The following is a 20,209-nucleotide window of genomic DNA, read 5'->3' as shown; positions in this document are numbered from 1 at the left end:
ATTTGGAACTATGCCTAAAAGGCTATGAACATATGCATACCCTTTGATCCAGCAAATACCACTACTAGGTTTATATCCCAAAGAGATGATAAAAAGTGGAAAAGAACTCACCTGCACAAGAATATTTATAGTAGCTCTTTTTATGGTGGCAAAGAATTGGAAATTGAGGGAATGCCTATAAAATAGGGAATGTTTGAATAAATGGCATATAAACTTAATGGAATATTACTGTGCTATAAAAATTTCTGAGCAGGCAGATTTCAGAAAAAACTTGGAAAAGCTTACATTCATTGATGATGCTGAGTGAAGCCAGAAGAACAGTGTACACAGTAACAGCAACATTGTGTGATGATCAACTATAATTAACTTAGATTTTCTCAGCAATATATTGATCTAAGACAATTCCAAAAGACTTATGATTGAAAATGCTATCCACATCCAGAGAAAGAACTATCAAGTTTGACTGCAGATCAAAGCATACTATTTTCATTTTATTTTTTTTCCTCTCATTTTTTCCCTTTTATTATGTTTCTTCTTTCACCACATGAGTAAGGTAGAATTATGTTTAATATGATTGTCAACATATAACCTATATCAGATTGCTTTCTTGGGGATGGAGAGAAAAAAAACACTTATAAAAGTGAATGTAGAAAACTATCTTTACATGTAATTGGAAAAAATGAAATGCTATTAAGTAGGAAAAAAATCTAAAGGAACGTTCTTTATAGTTATAGCCACATTTCCAATACAAAATCTAATCTTAATTTTCACAGAATCCATCTCTCATAGCCTGTAAAGTAAGGATTGGATAAATGGGGTAAATCACCAAAAGCTACCATGTGTAGCTAACTTGAAGCTTTACTCCAGCTGAGATGTTGGAATGTTTGTTATAAAGAGCCAAAAAAAGTACAGATATATTATTTTTAGAAGATTTAGCCATGGCTCAGCTATTCTTCAGAAGCAGCTCTTTTTCCTACCTATACCTTTCCCCTCCCTCTTCTCCATATAATAAACAGCTCCTTCATCAAATCTCCTGAAGGGTCTTGATACCAGATTCTAGAACTTTTGACAACTTTCTTATGTCTTCCCTCTGTGAACATTCCACATTCCACATTCCACAAAGAGACATTGCACATTACAGACTGGGTTCTTCAAATTATTGAGATTTTTAAAATTAACCCTAAAATCCCTACTGGATTGAACTGAATCAAACATTTATTAGACCCTTACTACGTTTCAAGCATTGAGGCTACAAAGACAGATTTGAGACAGGCCCAAGAAACACATGTTCTTTGACATCTATCATTATTGATTGTTGTATACAATAAGAGGGGCAATATACATAAGATGGAAACTAGAGTCTGATTCAATATTCCCTGAAAGGAAACATAAGGTCTTCCTTGCTCACTCAAATAGTTACCCTTTTGAAGTCTAAGTTCCCAGTTTTTCCTAAGCTAATTAGAGGGGCATTTAAGTGGTGCAGTGGATAGAGCATGGCCTGTAAATCAGAAGGTCTTCAGTGCAAATATAGCCAGTGGTTTTGATAAAGGCCTCATTTCTCGAATATATAGAGAACTGAATCACACATTTAAGAAAACAAGTCATTCCCACTTGATAAATGGTCAAAGGATATGAACAGGGAGTTTTCAGATGAAGAAATTCAAGTTATCTATAGTCATATGGAAAAATGCTCTAATTTACTTGCTAACTCTATGGCAAGTCACTTAACCTTGATTTCTTTTTTTTTTTTAATTATAGTTTTTTTTCTTGACAACCTATGCACGGGTAATTTTTCAACATTGACCCTTGCAATCACTTCTGTTCCAACTTTTCCCTTCCTTCCCTCCACTCCGTCCCCTAGATGGCAGGCAGTCCTATACATGTTAAACATGACTTAACCTTGATTTCAATCAGTAACTGGACTCTCTAAAACATTTTGGTAATATTTAAATCAGAGGGAATGTTCCAAAATCTCAAGTCTAGGTTGCACCACAGATGAAGAAAATGAAATTTGGGTTTTCCTAAAGATATCAATAATATTTACTTAGGAGAATGGATTTTGAATTTCAGGAAGTACTGAGACATCATCTTCTAATTTTCTATTGCTTTAAATATTAACAAAATCTGTTCTTTTTAGATGTGGTAATACAGGTTTTATCAAATAGTGTAATGAACAGGAAATTTCCCTTTGAAATCTTGGAAATTCCATTTCTCATCCTATATCTATTCTTAAGCTCTTCCAGCTTTCTACGGTGGCTGTGTGGAGCCCACCATTGAAAAGAACTTTAGTCACATGGCTTGTGTCTGAACGTAAATATCTTCCCTGCCATCTATGGAAGGGTGAAGTTTAATGAGATCGTTCTTGGCTAGATCTCTAGAGCTGATCAGAATCCAGTGAAGCCTTAATATCTGCCACGTTCTTCAGTTTGTATTTGAATCAGAACAAAGGATCTGCTTTCATCATCTGGTGTTTTTATAACTTCAATTGCTATTATAATTTTTAAATGTTTATTGTCCAGAAAGCATGACTTTGCTATTCTTTATTTAATATAATATCTGTTATTTCATAAAATAAGCAATATTCTTCCACAGTGCCTCTCAGAATTGGTTTATTTTGTTTGAATCACAGCAACTGGATCCAAATAATGAGAAAAGTATGAAAATTGTTATTTTTTTCTAATTTATATCGACACTAATTGTTTAGGAATATATAAATGTCATCTAATTTTAATTGAGCTCTTTTTCTTTATCCACCAAAAGAGAAATCTTCTACAACTAGCCTTTTACATTTATACTAACAAACAGATTTCATCAGAGAAGTGAGGAGTATGTGATTTTGGAACACAATGACATTCTAAAAGGCATTTTGTATAAAACCTATGCCCTTGCAAATTGGTCTTTTTCTTGCTACAATGAAGGTCACTTGGTTGATCATATCTGTTATATCCAAGGTGAGAAACAGCATAGAGCAGTGACTCAAAGACTTCCCTCAGAGTCAGGGAAAAATGGTTTCAAATCCCTCTTCAGATATATCCTGGTTGTGTGTCCCTGGGCAGCCATTGAATCCCTCCATGCTCCCAGAACTTTGTAGATTTACAAGTTACTGATCACTAAGAGCAAAGGGAGTTCTCCAACTATTGAAACTGTGTTATTTTTTAATTAAAAAAATATTCTAGACAAAGCTTGTCCCAAAAGACTTAGTACAGTTTTAAAATACAAAGATAAAAACAAAACTTGTTAAATCTATTAAAGGTTAAAATCACAGAAAGATTTTTAGGAATCCCATTTTTGGTAGAAGGAGTTTTTATGAGAAAAGTTAGCTCCCTTGGTGATAATACACGCACCACCCCACACACACCAGAATCATAAATAAAATTGGGTATGTAATCCAGGGCCTTCATTTTACAGATAAGGAAACTAAGGCACAATGGTGACTTTTTAGGAAGTCTGTTTTGTTTAGAAATTCTTTCTTTGTCTATTCATACAACCATTTTGCAGAACAGCACAGGACTTGCTTGCTTGAATATCTCAGACACATTTTTAAAAGTTAATTAAATAAGCAATTACTCTCCGAACTGAGTAGCTTGATTTTTTGCTGCCCTGACCACTTCTCTAAGGTTTATGGGTTTAATCTGGCAAAAGAGGTAAATACTCTTTTAAAAAGTAAGGCAAAAGGAGGATAAAAGATAAATATGATTAAGGTTGTTATAATTTCTACGAATTGCATGGATATATGTATTTTTATGCATAAATATATAATTCAATCTATTTCAAAACCCAAAAAAGACCAAGAAATATGTCAAGGAAGGTGAGCGATTGAAAAATGGAAAAGTAAAATATTTAAAGGTAATAGTAAATGACAAGCTAAATTTCAGTACTTAAAGGGTCATCCACTGATACCCAGAAGGGTTCTTGTAGGAAAGCTGATCATAACATAATATTGGTAGCAATTTCCATGATGATGATAATAAAAACGACTCACACTTCTATGTCACTTAAAGATTTTCCAGGCAATTTCCTCATAGCACCCTTGTGAGGTCAGTGGTGTAAGTAGCATACCCCTTTTGTAGATGAGGAAATTGAGGCTTGGAATGGTTGAATATGAACTTACACAGCTTGTAAATATTGAAGTTGGATCTCAACTTCCTTTCCTGACTGTGGGGCCAGTGCTCTTCTCATGTCATAATGATTGAATAAAGGATTTGCCAACTATGCCCCGATTGTGATAGACTGAGTCACTGGTAGGTTTCATATTTTGCCCTTCCACTGCTGCTTGCTAACAATTATCCTCTCAGGGACTTTGGTAACTCACTTCTATACCTCAGACTTAGATCCCACTGCCTTTAAAAATATATCACAAAATATAGCTTGAAGGAGAGGCTTGAGATACAAGGGCAGCCTCAAAGTTGGGAAGACTTTGACACGTTGATTGTGAGATCTTGAGCAAGTCAACTTCTTGTTTCTTTAGGCAACTTTGTATTTATTGCAGAAAAGTTGCAATCTACACTGGAAAAGCTCATGCTGAGTTCTCTACACAAATGCATTCATAGCTCATAACCATTGTATCGGTGGGTAAATTGGAGGCCATGGCAAGCCACGAAACAAACAAACCGAAATGCTCAGTGACTCAGTTCTGACATCCTTCTTCCACTTGGGCACTGACTGGTTGGCAAAGGTCCAGAAAAGGGTGGGGGTCAGAGGAGCTCAGAATGATAGTTTCCAAACCATCTGTGTTCATTAATTTAACTGTTGTCACTCTAAATATAAGCTTCCTGCCCAACAACTGATGAAATGATGTATTAGTGGAGAAACAGTATCATATGCTTGACAGTCTTGCTACAAATGAAATCAGCAGCAAAAAAAAACAAAAAACAAAAAAAAAAACATTTCAGAGACACATAGTGGCAAACCCAGCAAAGTTGGAGTTGTCAAGCTCTGGGTTTGAATTCTGCCTTGATAAACTTACCAACTGTGTGATCCTGAGAAAATCATTTAACCAGCTCCTTTCTCTTTCTCCATCTGTGAAATATGGAGACTGGATCTCTGGTGTCTCTTTCAGAGTGAAATCTATGATCCTATGATCTTTTGTGAGAAATTTGCAGTGTCTGACTAAATAATATAGCACCATCTATGTGCCTTCTTCTACGAAGAATTTGACAAGATCCTTCAAACAAAACCCTAACATTTGGGGGTATGTGTGTATAGATATGTTCCACACATACGCATATACATGTATATGCACACATATTTGTCTATATGCGTATGCATGTATATTTTATACATTGCATGTTTTATGATTTAAAATAAATGAGGCAAAAGGCTGACAGACTATTTAGAATTTTTCCAACTTTTTCTCAAGGCGGAAATTGGAAGCATGAAAATGTCCCATGTCTTGATTGCTTAGAAATGTGGAAATCATGATTGAATCAATTATCTTTGTAGACACACATCATTATCTGATTAAACATCAAAGTTAATGCCAAATTGAAAGAAAAAAAGAAAGCTAGCAAAAAATATTACATGAAATCCCAGCTGTTCCATGCTTCCTTATTCAAATCAGATAGTAAATATAATTCAGTCAGAGTATAATCATCCATTGAAAATAGAAAATGGACAAAGGAAAAGAATGATTCTAATGGTCGCCATTTTTTGTTTTTATAGCTAACCAGCACAAAAGAATTAGCACAGCGAGGTGGGCAAAAATATCTAGAAACCACCATGCTTTGACAAGTGAAAGATGGCAGCCGTGGGCAGCACTGGCTTAACATGAACTTGTTTATAAATTATCCAGAGGATGATCACGAGAGACTCTGAGCAGTATTGCTTCAAAAACCAATGAAGATTTTGGAAGCAAGTCTACCAGAAAGTATTGAATGAGACCTGACTGAGCCAGATTATTTCAAGATTATAGATGAAACTGGATAGAAAACAACAAGCAGATAAAAAATGCAACATTTAGCCACCATTTTGTGACAAATTATTTTTGTCATTCATGGCATGGAATTAATACATCTATGATCTAAAACACCAAGATATATTTGATGAGAATCTGACCTCTACTTTCTCATTTCTAGTAGACTTTTGTTTCTACTTTTGCTCTTTAATATTCATTTTCTGGTGTGAATTATGGTTATTTGTGTTCCAATTTTGTTTTCTCAATTATACTGTAAACACCCTAAAGAAACCAGGTCTCATTTATCTTGAATATAATCCCTCCTCCAGACTACCAAGATGCTTTGCAAGCACCAAAATATCTTCATAAAATACTGTAGAAATTTAGACATTTTTACTACTAATAATGTTATTTGTGAAAGTAAGACACCAATAACTTCTCTACAGTTATGAACCAAGTATCAAGAACAGACATGCATTGTCATTGATGGCCATTAATACCTTATATAATCATTAGAGCAGTCACTAACTAAGAATCTAAATCACTAACTCAGGAATAGGAGGAAAGACAAAATCCTATATAGTTGCCCTAATGAGTTATACACTTATGACCCAATGTCTCCAAATAGATAATGTGAACTTAGCCTGACTTCCTATATTCATTCTAGAGTAGCTGTATCTTTTCTTCTTTGTTTTCTGTTATTAGTATTATTTCATGGGTGTTTTAAACTGGTTAGATTGGGTTGTCAGAGTGGGCTTTCTGAGTTTGAATGGTTTTCAATGACTTCTTTTTGGTTGGTGATTTCCTTTTGCTTGCAAATACCTTCCTTCTAATAGAAACATTATAAAGCAAACTTTTACAATTAGCAGAGTAGTTAATAAAATAATGGAGAACATGCTAAATAGATCTACTTCATAAAAAGCATCTGTGTCTGTAGAAGTGTTAGATTCCCTTTGTGGCTACCCTCTAATTTTCCTATTTTGCATCTTTGGATTTTTGTATTTTGTATAATGAATTCTATTAAATGATGTTTGCGAATACTTATTAACACGTTACTACAGTGTGCTAAGTATCATAAAGGACAAAATAAGAATATAAGAAAATGATTTCTCTGGTCTCTGATCATTGGAAGCTTCCCATCAAGTTGGAAAAGCAGAATTTAGACTAGCCCGTTAGAAAACAAGAGACCAAAGTGTATAATCCAGTTGTGTGTGGAAGTTCTGCTGTATAAAATCTTACAAATGTTATGCAAAAATAGATGGATGGAACTAAGGCTATTTATACTAAAGAAGTGAAGAATCAGGGGAATGTGTAATAACTGCCTTCAAATATTTGAAGGACCATCACATGAAAGAGAGATTAGATTTTCCTTGCTTGCTCCCCAAGGGCAGAAAAAAAAAGTATTGGGTACAAGAAGATACATTTATTCATGCATGGGTTTATTCCACGAGAATTTATTCAAGTTGCAAAAAGACAAATTTAACCTTTATGAAAATAAGAATTTCATACTAGAACCATATCTTAAGATGACCTTAAGAGGGGGTCATTCCCCCCCTACACTTTGAGAGGTCTCACACTCACACACACACACACTCACACACACACACACACACACACACACACACACACACTCACACTCACACATACACACATTCTCACACACTTGAATCTTAAGACAATGACTGAATGACGACTCATCAGTCTTATTGTAGAGAAAGCCTTTCGGACTGATTTGTTCTAGATAGTCTCCAAAGTATCTTTGACTTCTCAAATTCTGTGATTATCTATAGCAGGAGGTGAGAGAAAAGATGGCTCTCTAGAGAAGGCTGCCTAAACTTTAGTTAGACCTTGAAACAAGGGCTGAATTCAAATAGGGGGAGAAGATGGGAGAAAGCAGGAGGAATTGGGAGGTCAATATGGGTAAAGATATGAAGTGGGAGTTAGCTTGACAGTTGCACACTACTTATATGCCATGTATGAGGGAGGAGTGATCTTAATAGAAAAGATATACCTGTATAATACATCTATTCATGCATACACATATGGGTTGCATACACGTACACACATATCTATTCATGCATACGTGTGTGTGTGTGTGTGTGTGTGTGTGTGTGTGTGTGTGTGTGTGTGTGCTGGGGAGAATCAGATCTAAAGGAGTCTAAAAATCCAAAGAGGTTTTGATTTTATGTAGTAGGAAATTGAGAATGTTGGATTATTATTAATGGAAGAACATGATCAGTCAATTCAATAAGCATATATAAAATTCTCATTGTGTCCTCTGATCAGCGATAATTACTACAATTATTTGATTGCATATGATTGAAAGATTATTTTATTAGAATAAAATTGTATTGATATATTTTTCTATCACCTTAATTTCTTCCCATTTTCCTCTCTTTTCCCTCTCCCCACCAGAAAACCATTCTTTATTCCAAAGAATTGAAAGTGGTTTTTTTTAAGAAAATGTCTAAGCATGGTATACAGGTTGGTTTGCAAGGATGTAGAGGAAGAAACTGGAGACAGCAAGGCCAGAAAACAAAATAATTTGAGATGTCTTGTAACTTGAGATGACTTAGCCTTCTCTTTTCATTTTTTTTTCCTGAGGCAATTGGGATTAAGTGACTTGCCCAGGGTCACACAGCTAGAAAGTGTTAAGTGTCTGAGAACAGATTTGAACTCAGGTCCTCTTGACTTCAGGGCTGGTGCTCTATCCATTGCACCACCTAGCTAGCTCCTTCCTCTTTTCATCTAACTTCTCAGTCCACATAGGTCTAATTCCATGAGGAAGATGCCATGTGTTGGTTCTGGGGCTTTGAGAATGAACAAAATATAGATTTCTCCCTGTTATGCTTGGCAGGAGAGTGCAAGGACCTGTCTGACTTACCTGGTAGAGCAGCTGGCTAACATGGAACATTCCTCTCATCATCTCCTTTTGTTGGAGATAAAGAATCTCACCGACACCTTCTCTACTATCCTGGGAACTCAAAGCAGAGATATTTACCGGATGAGCAATAGTTTCACCGCCATTGCTAAGCTTCTCATTCGACACCTGGATGGCAACAATGCCCAAAGAAGGAGGTAAATGGATGTTGTTGTCCCATTTGGGGTTCTGGGTCCATGGCCATGTTCGCCTTTAAATGGGAGTGAGCCCAACCAAAAACACCTTGTCTATGCAGATGTACTTCGCCTTAAAACATCGTCCAAAACTGGAAGAGATACTTGTGTTGCAGAATGACAGCTTCTCTGCAGGGTTGCAATGGCTAAAATAAAAGCCCTGTGGTGTCCATTCCCATCCTCCCCTGTGAGGAAGATGATATGAGCATCCCCTCTCAACTTCATCTTCTTTGGTTGGAAAATGATGTTGGATGCTCCGTGTCTTTGTTCACCTTTATCTCGGCTGAGCATATGAACATTTAAACGATTATTTCTTTCTTCCCCAGAGTGTGTAGAAAGATGTTTTAAGTCTTTCATTCTAAAATACTCATGACCTGGGTAGAAAGATCTGCAGGGGGAAGGCCTCCCAGGGATACAAGAATAACTTTTGGGGAGGTTGATCCCTCCAGCACGTGCTCTTAGGAAGTCAAGTATACCCCCTAAGCTTTTACACAATTTCCATGATGCTGCTTTTCAGGGAGCCGGTTAGAACTCCCACTGCAGCCTCCCATGCGCTTGTGAGACGGCCCATTATTAGGAAGGTCACTTGGCATTCTGCACACAGCTTGTAGGCTGATCGCTCCCTCCCAGTGACTGGCATGTGCACTGGAGGAAAAAAAAAAGATTAAGCTTTATTCATGACTATGTCTAATTCTCTCAGCTTCCTCTGCTAAAGCCCCACAGTCAGGAGGCTAAGAGACAGAACCTGTTTTGCCCAAGTTTGTGAGATAATATATGAGAAAGTGTTTGGAGAAGTATTAAATGCTGTACAAACTTGCCCTATTCCTGTGAGCTAAGAAAAGTGCCACTGATTTGCCATCCCCCCAAATGGAGCGAGGGCACTTTTATAACACATGAATTAGTCCTAGGGAGAAGGGCTTAACAGAAATACTTCATAGGCAAATTCTGAGAGAGAAGAAGAAGAAATGACTTTTGAAAGAACACTTTACATACACAGTCTCATTTGGGTACCACAAAAACCTTCTTAGCTTTAAGCCAGAGGAGCCCTTCCTAAACTTGCAACTTTACTTCCCATCACCCCCCAATTTGCCCTTTGAGGGAGGTGCTGCTCAGATTAGCATTGGAAAGCTAAGACTACCAAGGGTCAGAGAGATTGAGTAACTTGCCTTTAGTTAGATGCAGGTAAGTGCCTAAAATGGTATTTGAACTCAGGTCCTTCTGACTTTAAGTGCATTAATCTGTCACTACACCATGCAGCTTTTGTGGAGAGGAAGAAGAGAAAGGAGGAGAGGAGAAAAGAAAGAAAGAGAAAGGGAATGAGAGGAAAAGAGAAAAGAGGAGAAATGAGGAAAGAAGAGGAGAAAGAGAAAAAGAAAGAAATGAAGAAATAAAGGAAGGAACGAGAAAATCTCACCAACAAGGCTACACACATGAGAAAAAGTCTTAGTTTCTGTTCCCATTGCTATTCCATGCATCCCCCCGCCCCCTGCCCAAGTAACCTAAAGAAAAGCAAGCAAAAGGCAGAGAGAAAGGACTATGAGAACATAGATTCCTGAGCCCTTTTTCCTTCCCCAGAAGTGATTTCAGTTAGCTCAGTCCTTTCTCCTTATTCTCATTGTTCTTCTGACCCATTGAGAGCCTGTGGTGGGAACCCCCCGATATAAGTGCAGGCAGGCAAACCACAGTAAAGTCTCTCTTATTAGCTGCTCATCTTTATCTGTATTGGTTGCTATGGCTCCTGAAGCAGCATCTTCTCTCTGAAAGGCCATTATTGTCAACTTTTGGCTTCCCTAATTTCTCTGTCCCCCAAACTAAGAGTTCTCTAGGTTATTGTCTGAAATAGGCAGCAAGAGGTCAGAGCCACACAATTCAAGTGAAAATTAATAAGTGAAGAGGGCATGAGAGAAAATGAAAGATGATCAGATTCAAAACAGATGTCACCCAATTTACAAATCTAACACACAGATCAGCAGGCAAGATTGGAAACCAGAGACCAAAGCTCCAAGAGTATTGAAAGAAAAAATAATTAGCATCTGAGAGAGAATGAAAAACTGAAGCAGACAAGAGCCCCAGTGTGCCAAATCATTATGAGTAAATTGAACAGTTTTTGTTCAATGCATCCAAAGAATGAGCTTGTATTTTGTTCTCTTTAATTTTGGAAATCATTTAGTAAAGCGAGACAACAAATGAACAAAGACTAAATATTGGGAAAAACTAACAGAGTGCATTAGATTTCGACATGTATTTAGGAGGAACTAAAAGGCCATAGCCGTCGTTCTGGGTTAAAAGTAGAGAATGTGCCAGGGATTGAGAATGCCATCCATGTATTATGTATGGCACTCTGGCCACTGCGACTCTGCTAACGACTGGTCTGTGTGCCCGTCCAATCAAATCTGGAAGGGGCACCTGAGACCCTGGCAACCACTCAGGAGGACCGAGCGGACAGAGAGAGCATATTCAAAGCATCTTTGCCAAGTCCATCACATTGTCAAGAAGGCTGACATAAATAGCTGCAAGTGAAATAGTCATCAATTTGTGGCGAGATGTGCCAGGTCTCTATCAGAACAGTGAAGAGGGAAATCATGAGGAACAAACAGGAATAAAAAGGAGGAAAAGATGGAGAAAGGGAAAAGGGAAAAAGGCAAAAGAGAAGAAAGTCTTAAATTTCTTGTCTTTAAGACATAGGTACCCGCCCTGAGCCTTAAATTGTACTCTCTACCCTGCCAAGATGAGGAGTCCATTCCTTTTGGGCCAAGCCCCAAAGCCTTAGGCAGAAGCTTTCAACTGTAAGAAAGAAAGCTGATTGGGGATGAAGATGAATAAATATTCAGTGGTAGATTCCAAGCCAAATAACATGAGTGAGGAAAGGCTAATTAAATCTTCAACCAGATCAGACATTTTTTATTAAAGCTTTTTATTTTCAAAACTTACTCATAGATAAATTTCAACATTCACTCTTGCAAAACCTTGTGTTCCAATTTTTTTCCCTTTCTTCTCCCCACTCCCTCCCCTAGATGGCAAGTAACCAATATATGTTAAGCATGTACCTTTTTAAACATATATACATATATTTTTTTTTCATAATTATATTGCTGCATAAGAAAAATCAGATCAAAAAGAAAAAAAATGAGAAAGAAAACAAAATGCAAGCAAATAACAACAAAAAGAATGAAAATACTATATTGTGATTCACACTCAGTCTCCACAGACTACTCTCTGAGTGTAGATGGCTTTCTCTATCACAAGACCATTGTGAATGGCCTGAATCATCTCATTATTGAAAAGAGCCACATCCATCAGAATTGATCATTGTATAGTCTTCTTGTTGCTGTGGATAATGATCTCCTGGCTCTGCTCACTTCATTTAGCGTCAGTTCATGTAAGTCTTTTCAAGCCTCTGTGAAATCATTCTGAAATCAGCATTTTTAAAGAGCCAATCCCAAAAGAATGAAAAATCAAATCATAATCATAACATTGCAAGGTAAGAAGTTAATCAGGGGAGAAACAAATGGAGACAGAGAGTGGTTGTTCATTTTTTTCAAGCACACCCAACTCTTTGTGACTCCACAAACTATCTCATGTCAGGCCCTTCGGTCCTCCACTGCATCCCAAGGTCTATCTGAGGTCATTATTTCCACAACATTTCTATCCATCTCATCCTCTGCCATTTCCTTCTTCTTTTTACCTTCAGTCTTTCCCACCATCAGGATTTTCTTCAGTGATTTCCATCTTTTCATGTGGCCAAGCTTCAGCTTCAGTATTTGTCCTTCCAATGTCCTACTTTGTTGTTTGTTTTTCTTCACTCTCAAGCAGGACCAAAATGACATCATTATGTTGAGGTCAGAGTACAGTCTGTCCGACTGGCTGATCAGACCAATATGACTTCAAAAGGCTCTACCATGGGTCAGATACAAATAATCCACACAGTCATTTGGAGTGGGCAGATCTCTAAATTTGGAAGCATTTCTTTGTCAGTCTCCTCAAGTCTCACAATTGATTCCAAAGTTTTCAGAGAGATCTTGACAGTCTCCTTGCATCTTCTGATCTCCATGTGAGTACATGCCCTATAGGAGATCTCCATAAAATCATCTTTTAGGTAAATACATTTGGCATTTGAACAAGATGGCCAGCTCACCGAAGCTGCGCTCTCTGCAGTGAGCAGGAACTCTTGGCATGGTCTGGTACCTGCTCTTGCCAGGTATCTTTAGAACCTCCCCAAGACAATTCAATGTGAAGCGATTCGGTTTTCTGGCATGGGAGAGTGTGCTGTCCAAGTTAGCACAACAGCACTGTAGATCTTCAGCTGTGGAAGCAGCCTAATTGCTCTCCTTTCCCACTTGTCACCTCAGAGCCTCCCCAACACTGAGCTGGCTCAGACAATGCCTGGGTCTGCCTCATCTTCATCATGTGGACATCCTTACTATACTGTCCATAAAGATAATATAACTTTATGAAATATTAGCAAAGCATGGAGTGATGAAAGGAAGAGTTAGCAACAGTATCTGAGTCTTAAAATATTGGGAACCTGTTCTTACTAAAAACTATGAGTTTGAGGCGATCATATTTGAAGCAACTCCACAATAGCTCAAGGGGGACCTGGACATCTTGCTAAAAAAATTCAATATTGGATATTGGGTCACTTCTGGGCCTAGTCTATACTTGGTTCTGCCATAGACTGGAAGCAGGAAGTAGATTTAATCTGTGACCTTTGAAGTTCCTCTTTGGTACAGTTATTCAATACTTCAAACTTATGACTGGGTCCCTTCTCCTCCTTTTCCTATATTGGGAACTTCTTCAAGGCCTCTCTCCATTATCATTTCTTCTACGAAACCTTCACTGATCAGTCCAGTTCATGTCACCCTTGCTCCTTAGCACTTCTATTCCATAAATACTTAGTGCTTATACATTATAGCATAGAAATGATTTCTTAAAAGTGTTGTGGAATATCCACTCTTTCTTCTGGGAGGTTTTACAAAGAAAAAAAAAATATTCTCTTAGAACTATTGGTGTAAGAAACTTTACATGAGCTTCTTAAGAATTAAAAACATGTGACATTCCCTTAGTGTTTCTCCCCTACTTTTGACAGATTATCTTCATACCAAGATGATGTTTAAGAGTGAAACCAAAGTTTTAAGAAGAAAGAAGTCATCATTTTTATCCAGAGAGCTCTAATCTGGTCATTTATATAAAAAGACATTTACAAGGCTGAATTGTATCTCACTTTTGTATTTGGAGCTATGGACTTCGTTCAACATTTGTGAACAGTGTCAGAATAGCATCACAACACTTTTGTTTCTTTCTCTCCTGAAGAGGTTAAGGCTGACATATGGCACCATTTATGTCCCATCTGTTGTTAATTTACTCAACTATTTTTTTCTACTTTTAAGCAACATTTATGATGATCTGAAGAGCTGTAAAGGTATCTTAGGAATTCATTTAGCAGCAAGAAATGGAGGAATGAGACACTCTACCCAGCCAGAAGAACAACCAGATCCCACTACATTAAATGACCCAAAATGAGCCATTTTTGTTCCATACTGAGCAATGGTAGGATCAGAACACTAACATGAAGTACGAGCAGGCAAACAGTAGTACTCTTAGGGTGTTTTGGTTATGATTTGCCCTATGAAATAAAAATATTCTGATAATTCAAAGCTATAATACTTAATACAAATAACATTTATTTTATCACCTTTAGTTTTGCCTAAATTCCAAGATAATGCCAATGGTTCAACAGAGTTCCAGAATCTCGGTGGCTATTTGGTTCAAGCTGTATGTGACCAAGGGTCTATAGTTTGACTAATAAGGGGTCATTCAACCTTTGCTTGAAGATCTCTAGTAAGACCTCCCACCTCCTGAGTCAGCTCATTCAACTTGGAAATCACTTTCATTTTTATAAGTTCTTTCCTTATATCAAGATAAAATTCTACTTTTTGCAGCTTTTATCCCTTGCTCCTAATTTTGTCCCCTAAAATGAAGCAGACCTATCTGTTCAAATACTTTAAAAAAATTATGGTGCAGGGGCAGCTAAGGGGCGCAGTGGATAGAGCACCAGCCCTAAAGTCAGGAGGACCCGAGTTCAAATCTGGTCTCAGACACTTAACACTTCCTAGCTTTGTGACCCTGGGCAAGTCACTTAACCCCAGCCTAAAAAAAAAAAAAAAAAAAAAAAAATTATGGTGCCCTGATAATACTAGTAAAGCATTCAGCATAATACCTTGACACATATAGGTACTACATAAATGCTTATTCCCTTCCCTCTATTCTTCTTTTCCTTTCTTACTAATGCCTAAGTTCTCTTTTCTTGGCAAAATCTCAGGTTTCTTCATTCAATATTTATGCTGTATGTCATGTATTCAAGGAATTTTACCCATTCTGGCCCTCCTCTGCTGGCCACTTTCCAGCTTATCAATATTCTTCTTGAGCTGTGATGCCCAGAACTGAACACAAAAGTCATAGATGTAGTCGAACCAGGGGACCATAGAGAGCCCAAGTTGCTATCCAAGAGGGTAAAACTATAAGACCTTTAAGACTTCTTTCTGTGTTTTGAAATTATAATTCCATGAAACACATTCTCAAAAACTGCAAATAAAATTTGCTATGTAAATTGTTAATTAGCCATTTAGGAAGGGAAAAATCAATGAATTAACAAGCATTTTCATGTCATCGTCAACAAATGGCCATCCAGTCAATGAATTTCCTTATAGAACTCTATATTCTGCCCATCCTATATTCTCTATATATTCTACATTCTGCCCATTCTAGTCTTGGGTAGATCTAATCATTACAAAGACAGCATTGGGATTAAACTGAAATACGTCCCTCTGTGACTTCTATTTGTTGCGGTTCAAAGACGAGCCGTCCCCTCTTCTATTTGACAACTCTTTAGATATCTGAACGTGGTTCTCATCTTTCCTGGCTTCCTTTTTTGAAAATAAAATGCCTATAACTCCTTCAGTGGATCTTCAAATATGGTTTCCAGTCTGTTCATTATTCTGATTACCTGCTACTGGAATGTTCCAGTAATTAATGTCCCTTCTCCCTCAAAGGTGGCTGCTGTTTCAGAAGCAGTCTGTCTAAGAGTGAGTCCAATGATACTCTTCCCTTCCACTCTTTAGATAATATACTTTCACTAGACACAATCTATTCATCAGCCTAAGAAAGGAGTGATTTTTTTGTCTCCCAAATAACATTGCTAACCCCAGTAGAGCTCACAATCTATTTGAACTCCCCGATATTTTCCATGTAAACTACTTTCTCACCACATCTCCCATATTTTCTCCCTATGCCAATGATTTTTTGAGTCTAAGGGATGAATTTGATCTTTGATTCCAATCAATCAGACAAGTCTAAAAGACAACTAAAAACCAACTCCTGTCATCTAGTCTGGAAGTTCTTAAATCTTCTGGTTTCAGAATCTCTTCATACTATTAAAAAATTATACTTTAAACTGTATTAATGTTTGGAAATATTTTTAGCCATCAAAGTCCTTAAGAGAATCTGCTGTAGGTCTTAGAAATCCTAGGACCATTGAAAATTGCTGATATAATTCATAGCTTCTCATTCTGGTTACAAGAATATTGCAAAGTGGCAGGTAGGTGGCGCAGTGGGTAGAGCACCAGCCCTGAAGTCAGGAGGATCTTCGTTTAAATCTGGTCTCAGACACTTAACACTTCCTAGCTGTGTGACCCTGGGCAAGTCACTTAACCCCCCCCCCAAAAAAAAAAGACTATTGCAAGAGACTTTTTCAATATCAATGGAATTCCAATCATCTACTAGTCTAGCAATCTCTAAAAAGGAGAGCATGAAATTTGCTTTCCATGATTTGTTCTTAAGGAACATCTTCCTTTATAAGAATGCACAGTGGGTCTTGTTCTTCTTCACCTGGTCCTGAGTATTTTACAGTTCATTCAAAATTAGATTCCAATTATAGGCATAGTAACTTTGTTTTAATAATAATATTTGGTTATTGAATAAATATTTAAATATGGAATTAAAAGATTATAGCTTGTAAGATTTGCATATTAACAAATTTAGAAGGCATTGACTAACAAAGGTTAATCCTGAGGACATACTTTAGAGTTGTAAGATAGTATTGAGATGTAATATATGTGAGCACATTTTGTTAGCTGAAAAGCGCTTCCCAAATATGAGCTATTATTCTGTTTTTCTCAACGCTTAATAGTACCCTATTTTGAGATAGGTTCCAGATAGTTTCCAAATATTAACTAATTTTTTATTATTATTATTTAAGGATCCTCTAAGACACACTGTCAATCTTCTGACCCCCTATGAGGTTTATAGTCTCATCTTCCTTACATAGTGAGATTTGCTTCTTGCCAATAGGACAATTTGTTATTAAGGAGAGCCTCGGCTTACCCAAGTGGGAGGTAATGAAGCCTCCCCCTGGGCATCCCTAGAGAAGCTTTTAAAAACTTGCCTTTGGCAGCGGAGACCAGAAACCATTCAGCCTGGAAATGATATGGGCCTCCCCTAATGTGATTTGCTGAGCTGAAGCCAAGTTAATATTTAGGGGATTACAGAGTACTGGCAAACATCTCTGTAAAGTTACCTCTGGACTGAAGTCTGACAAATGGAAAAGACATAACAACACCCAACATCCCTCCACTGCTTCTTCTTCCTTCCAGTGATCACCCCCAATCCTTCACATTAAGATTGATCTATCTATCCATGTGTGTATACATATGTGTATATATATATATATATGCATATATATATGTATATATATATGTATATATATATGTATGTATGTATGTATACACACACATATACACACACTTCAAAAAGATGTTACTGTTTCCCAGAGCCACAACCTTATTTTCAAGAGAGAACAAAGAGGAAGTAGAGAGATGGCTATGATTTAGGACCAGTCTGCATCTTCTACTTACCTTTCCTAGTCCCCCAGGCTGAATGGCACCCTCTCCCAGGCTCTTCTCCGGGCGGGCCTCAGTTCTCCACTAAGGCCAGAGCCTGAGGGTTTGGTGACAAATCAAGTCCCATCTCTTTTTCTCTTGTGTCAGCTTCTCAGTGCCTGAACTTTGTTTTGTTTGTTTCAGACGCTGGCCCCCAATTCCCGATTACTGCCATACTTAGCTGTCACTTAGCCTTTGGGGCAAGGATAAGAGTGTGCCAGGAATAAAAAGCAAACCAACAATGTTAAAATAGCTCAAGTAGTTCTTGTGGTGAGAAAGCTGGTGTAGGAAAGGACACTCATCAGCATCATCGCCTGGCGTAAAAGCTAATGGGAGAAGAGTGTCTTTTAAAAAGTGAAGAATCTTATCTTTTCATGCTGTTTATAGCACCAGTGTTTTAAGGATGATTGAATAATTATCACAATCTCATGAAATTGAATCTCCACAAAGTAACTCATCATCATCTACAGATGACCCTGGAATTTCGAAGGCTATGCACCTGATTCTAAGGGCCTCAAAGCTGTCCTTGCTTGGACTTTTCTTATAAACATCCATTCCTTTATTATAAAATATATGTTCATTACATTTTATTTTTGCTGAGGCAATTTGGATAAGTGACTTGCCCAGGGTCACACACACTAGGAAGTATTAAGTATCTGAGGTCAGATTTGAACTCAGGTCCTCCTGACTTCAGGGCTGGTGCTCTATCCAAGTTCATTACATTTTTACTGTATGCAAAGAACTATTCACAGAATAAATGTTTTTTCATACTACCAATGATTTGAATAAGCATGTAAATAGCAGCTGCCACCATGCTGAAAAGGCTTGAGAAAAGTTTTAACAACAAATTGAGAGTCCCACTTTCCAAGAAACAGCCTCTCTAGGTATGGAAAATCTCATCACTAGTACACCAGTCACTTGGCAGTTAATTTTTAGAACATGATGACTTATTAAAAACAAGGAAAAATACAAAATCATCCTTGGTTCTCTGCAGCTACATTTGCCATTGGCAGCAATAACAGCAGAGAAGGGAAAGAAGCTTTCCATGCTCGAAATCAGTTTTTAGATCATCTATAAACTTGAACTTGGATGTTATTGCTCTAAATGTGAGATCTTGATCAAGTGGTTAAAAGTAGAATATTTATGATGAAAGGAACAGAATCATATGAATGTTGACATTTTGTTTTAAAGTAATCAGATAAAAGAAGGAAAACTGGGTCAAATGGAAATATAACTGACAGGTTCTCTTTGGAAAAGTAAAGAAAGAAATCAAAGTTGGTTTTATCAAAAAGAAAATGAAATACATGATTTAATGGGACATTTGGTCATCTTGTGCTACAAAGCTATTACAAATATTTGCAAGAAGACTACTATGAAATTATTTCAGAAGGTCAAATAATAATTAAATTTTGACAAGCTCTTTGATAAGAGGCACCAAATAAAATAAAAATATACCTTGATATTTAAGAAATTAAATGCCAAGGTGGAAAGAATTGAAGGTAGTAAGAAATGTGCTAGAAAAAAGATTGAACATTCATGGAATTAGAGAGTTGAAACACTGATAAACTACCCACAAGCTTCATGTCTTTACACCATGAATGCTTTCTTTAAGAAAGGATTAGTAGGTACCAGTACTATGGTGAGTACCAAATAATATTACCAAAAAAAAAAAAAAAAGTAAATGAGTCATATTTGTAATAAATAGGAAAAAAATCATTGATGAGTCTTCCCCAAATCAATCTGTGTAATCAGAAAACAAACCTGTTGTAAGAAGAAAGACCAGAATTACTACCATAAAGCTAGAAAAAATTTTAAGCTAAAGGATATGCAATTGAAATAACTTGATCCTGACCTATTGAAACAAGCTACTGATAATAAAAAATGAGTAATAGACAGTAAAAATGATTACATAATTTTATACAAAAGTTTAAGCGATATAAAAAGTAAGTTATGAACATAAGGAAACAAAAAGAGCTTAAAAATCATCTTAGTCAACAAAAACTTGGCTTATTTGCCAAGTAGAGACTGCTGGTAGTTTCATTACCATCAACATAAATTTATAATATAAATTCATTTGTAAAATTTTATAAAGGATGATAATGATTAAAAGTAGCATTACTTTCATGATTTAGAGAGAAAAATGGATATTACAACCAATTTAAAGCAAGTTCAGCAAAAGGATAGATGAAAATGAAAGGAAGATAACAAGCAAAGATGATGGAAACCATCTGCAAAGATTTTGGTAATAATTTATTTTCACAATCAAGGA

General features: G+C 36.8%; 1 protein-coding gene across 1 annotated transcript in view; it reads left to right on the top strand.

Moving 5' to 3' along the window:
* The window catches only part of VEPH1 (ventricular zone expressed PH domain containing 1), a 189,035-nt gene that overhangs the window by 72,670 nt on the left and 96,156 nt on the right, over positions 1–20,209 (top strand). Inside the window, 1 exon segment of the mRNA XM_074298072.1 lies at positions 8,751–8,971. Coding sequence (XP_074154173.1) covers positions 8,751–8,971 — 221 coding nt within the window.

Source organism: Sminthopsis crassicaudata, chromosome 3 (assembly GCF_048593235.1).
Source record: "Sminthopsis crassicaudata isolate SCR6 chromosome 3, ASM4859323v1, whole genome shotgun sequence".
Taxonomy (NCBI): Eukaryota; Metazoa; Chordata; class Mammalia; order Dasyuromorphia; family Dasyuridae; genus Sminthopsis; species Sminthopsis crassicaudata.
Note: the sequence above shows the minus strand (reverse complement) of the source record. Positions and strands in the feature narration are given on the sequence as shown.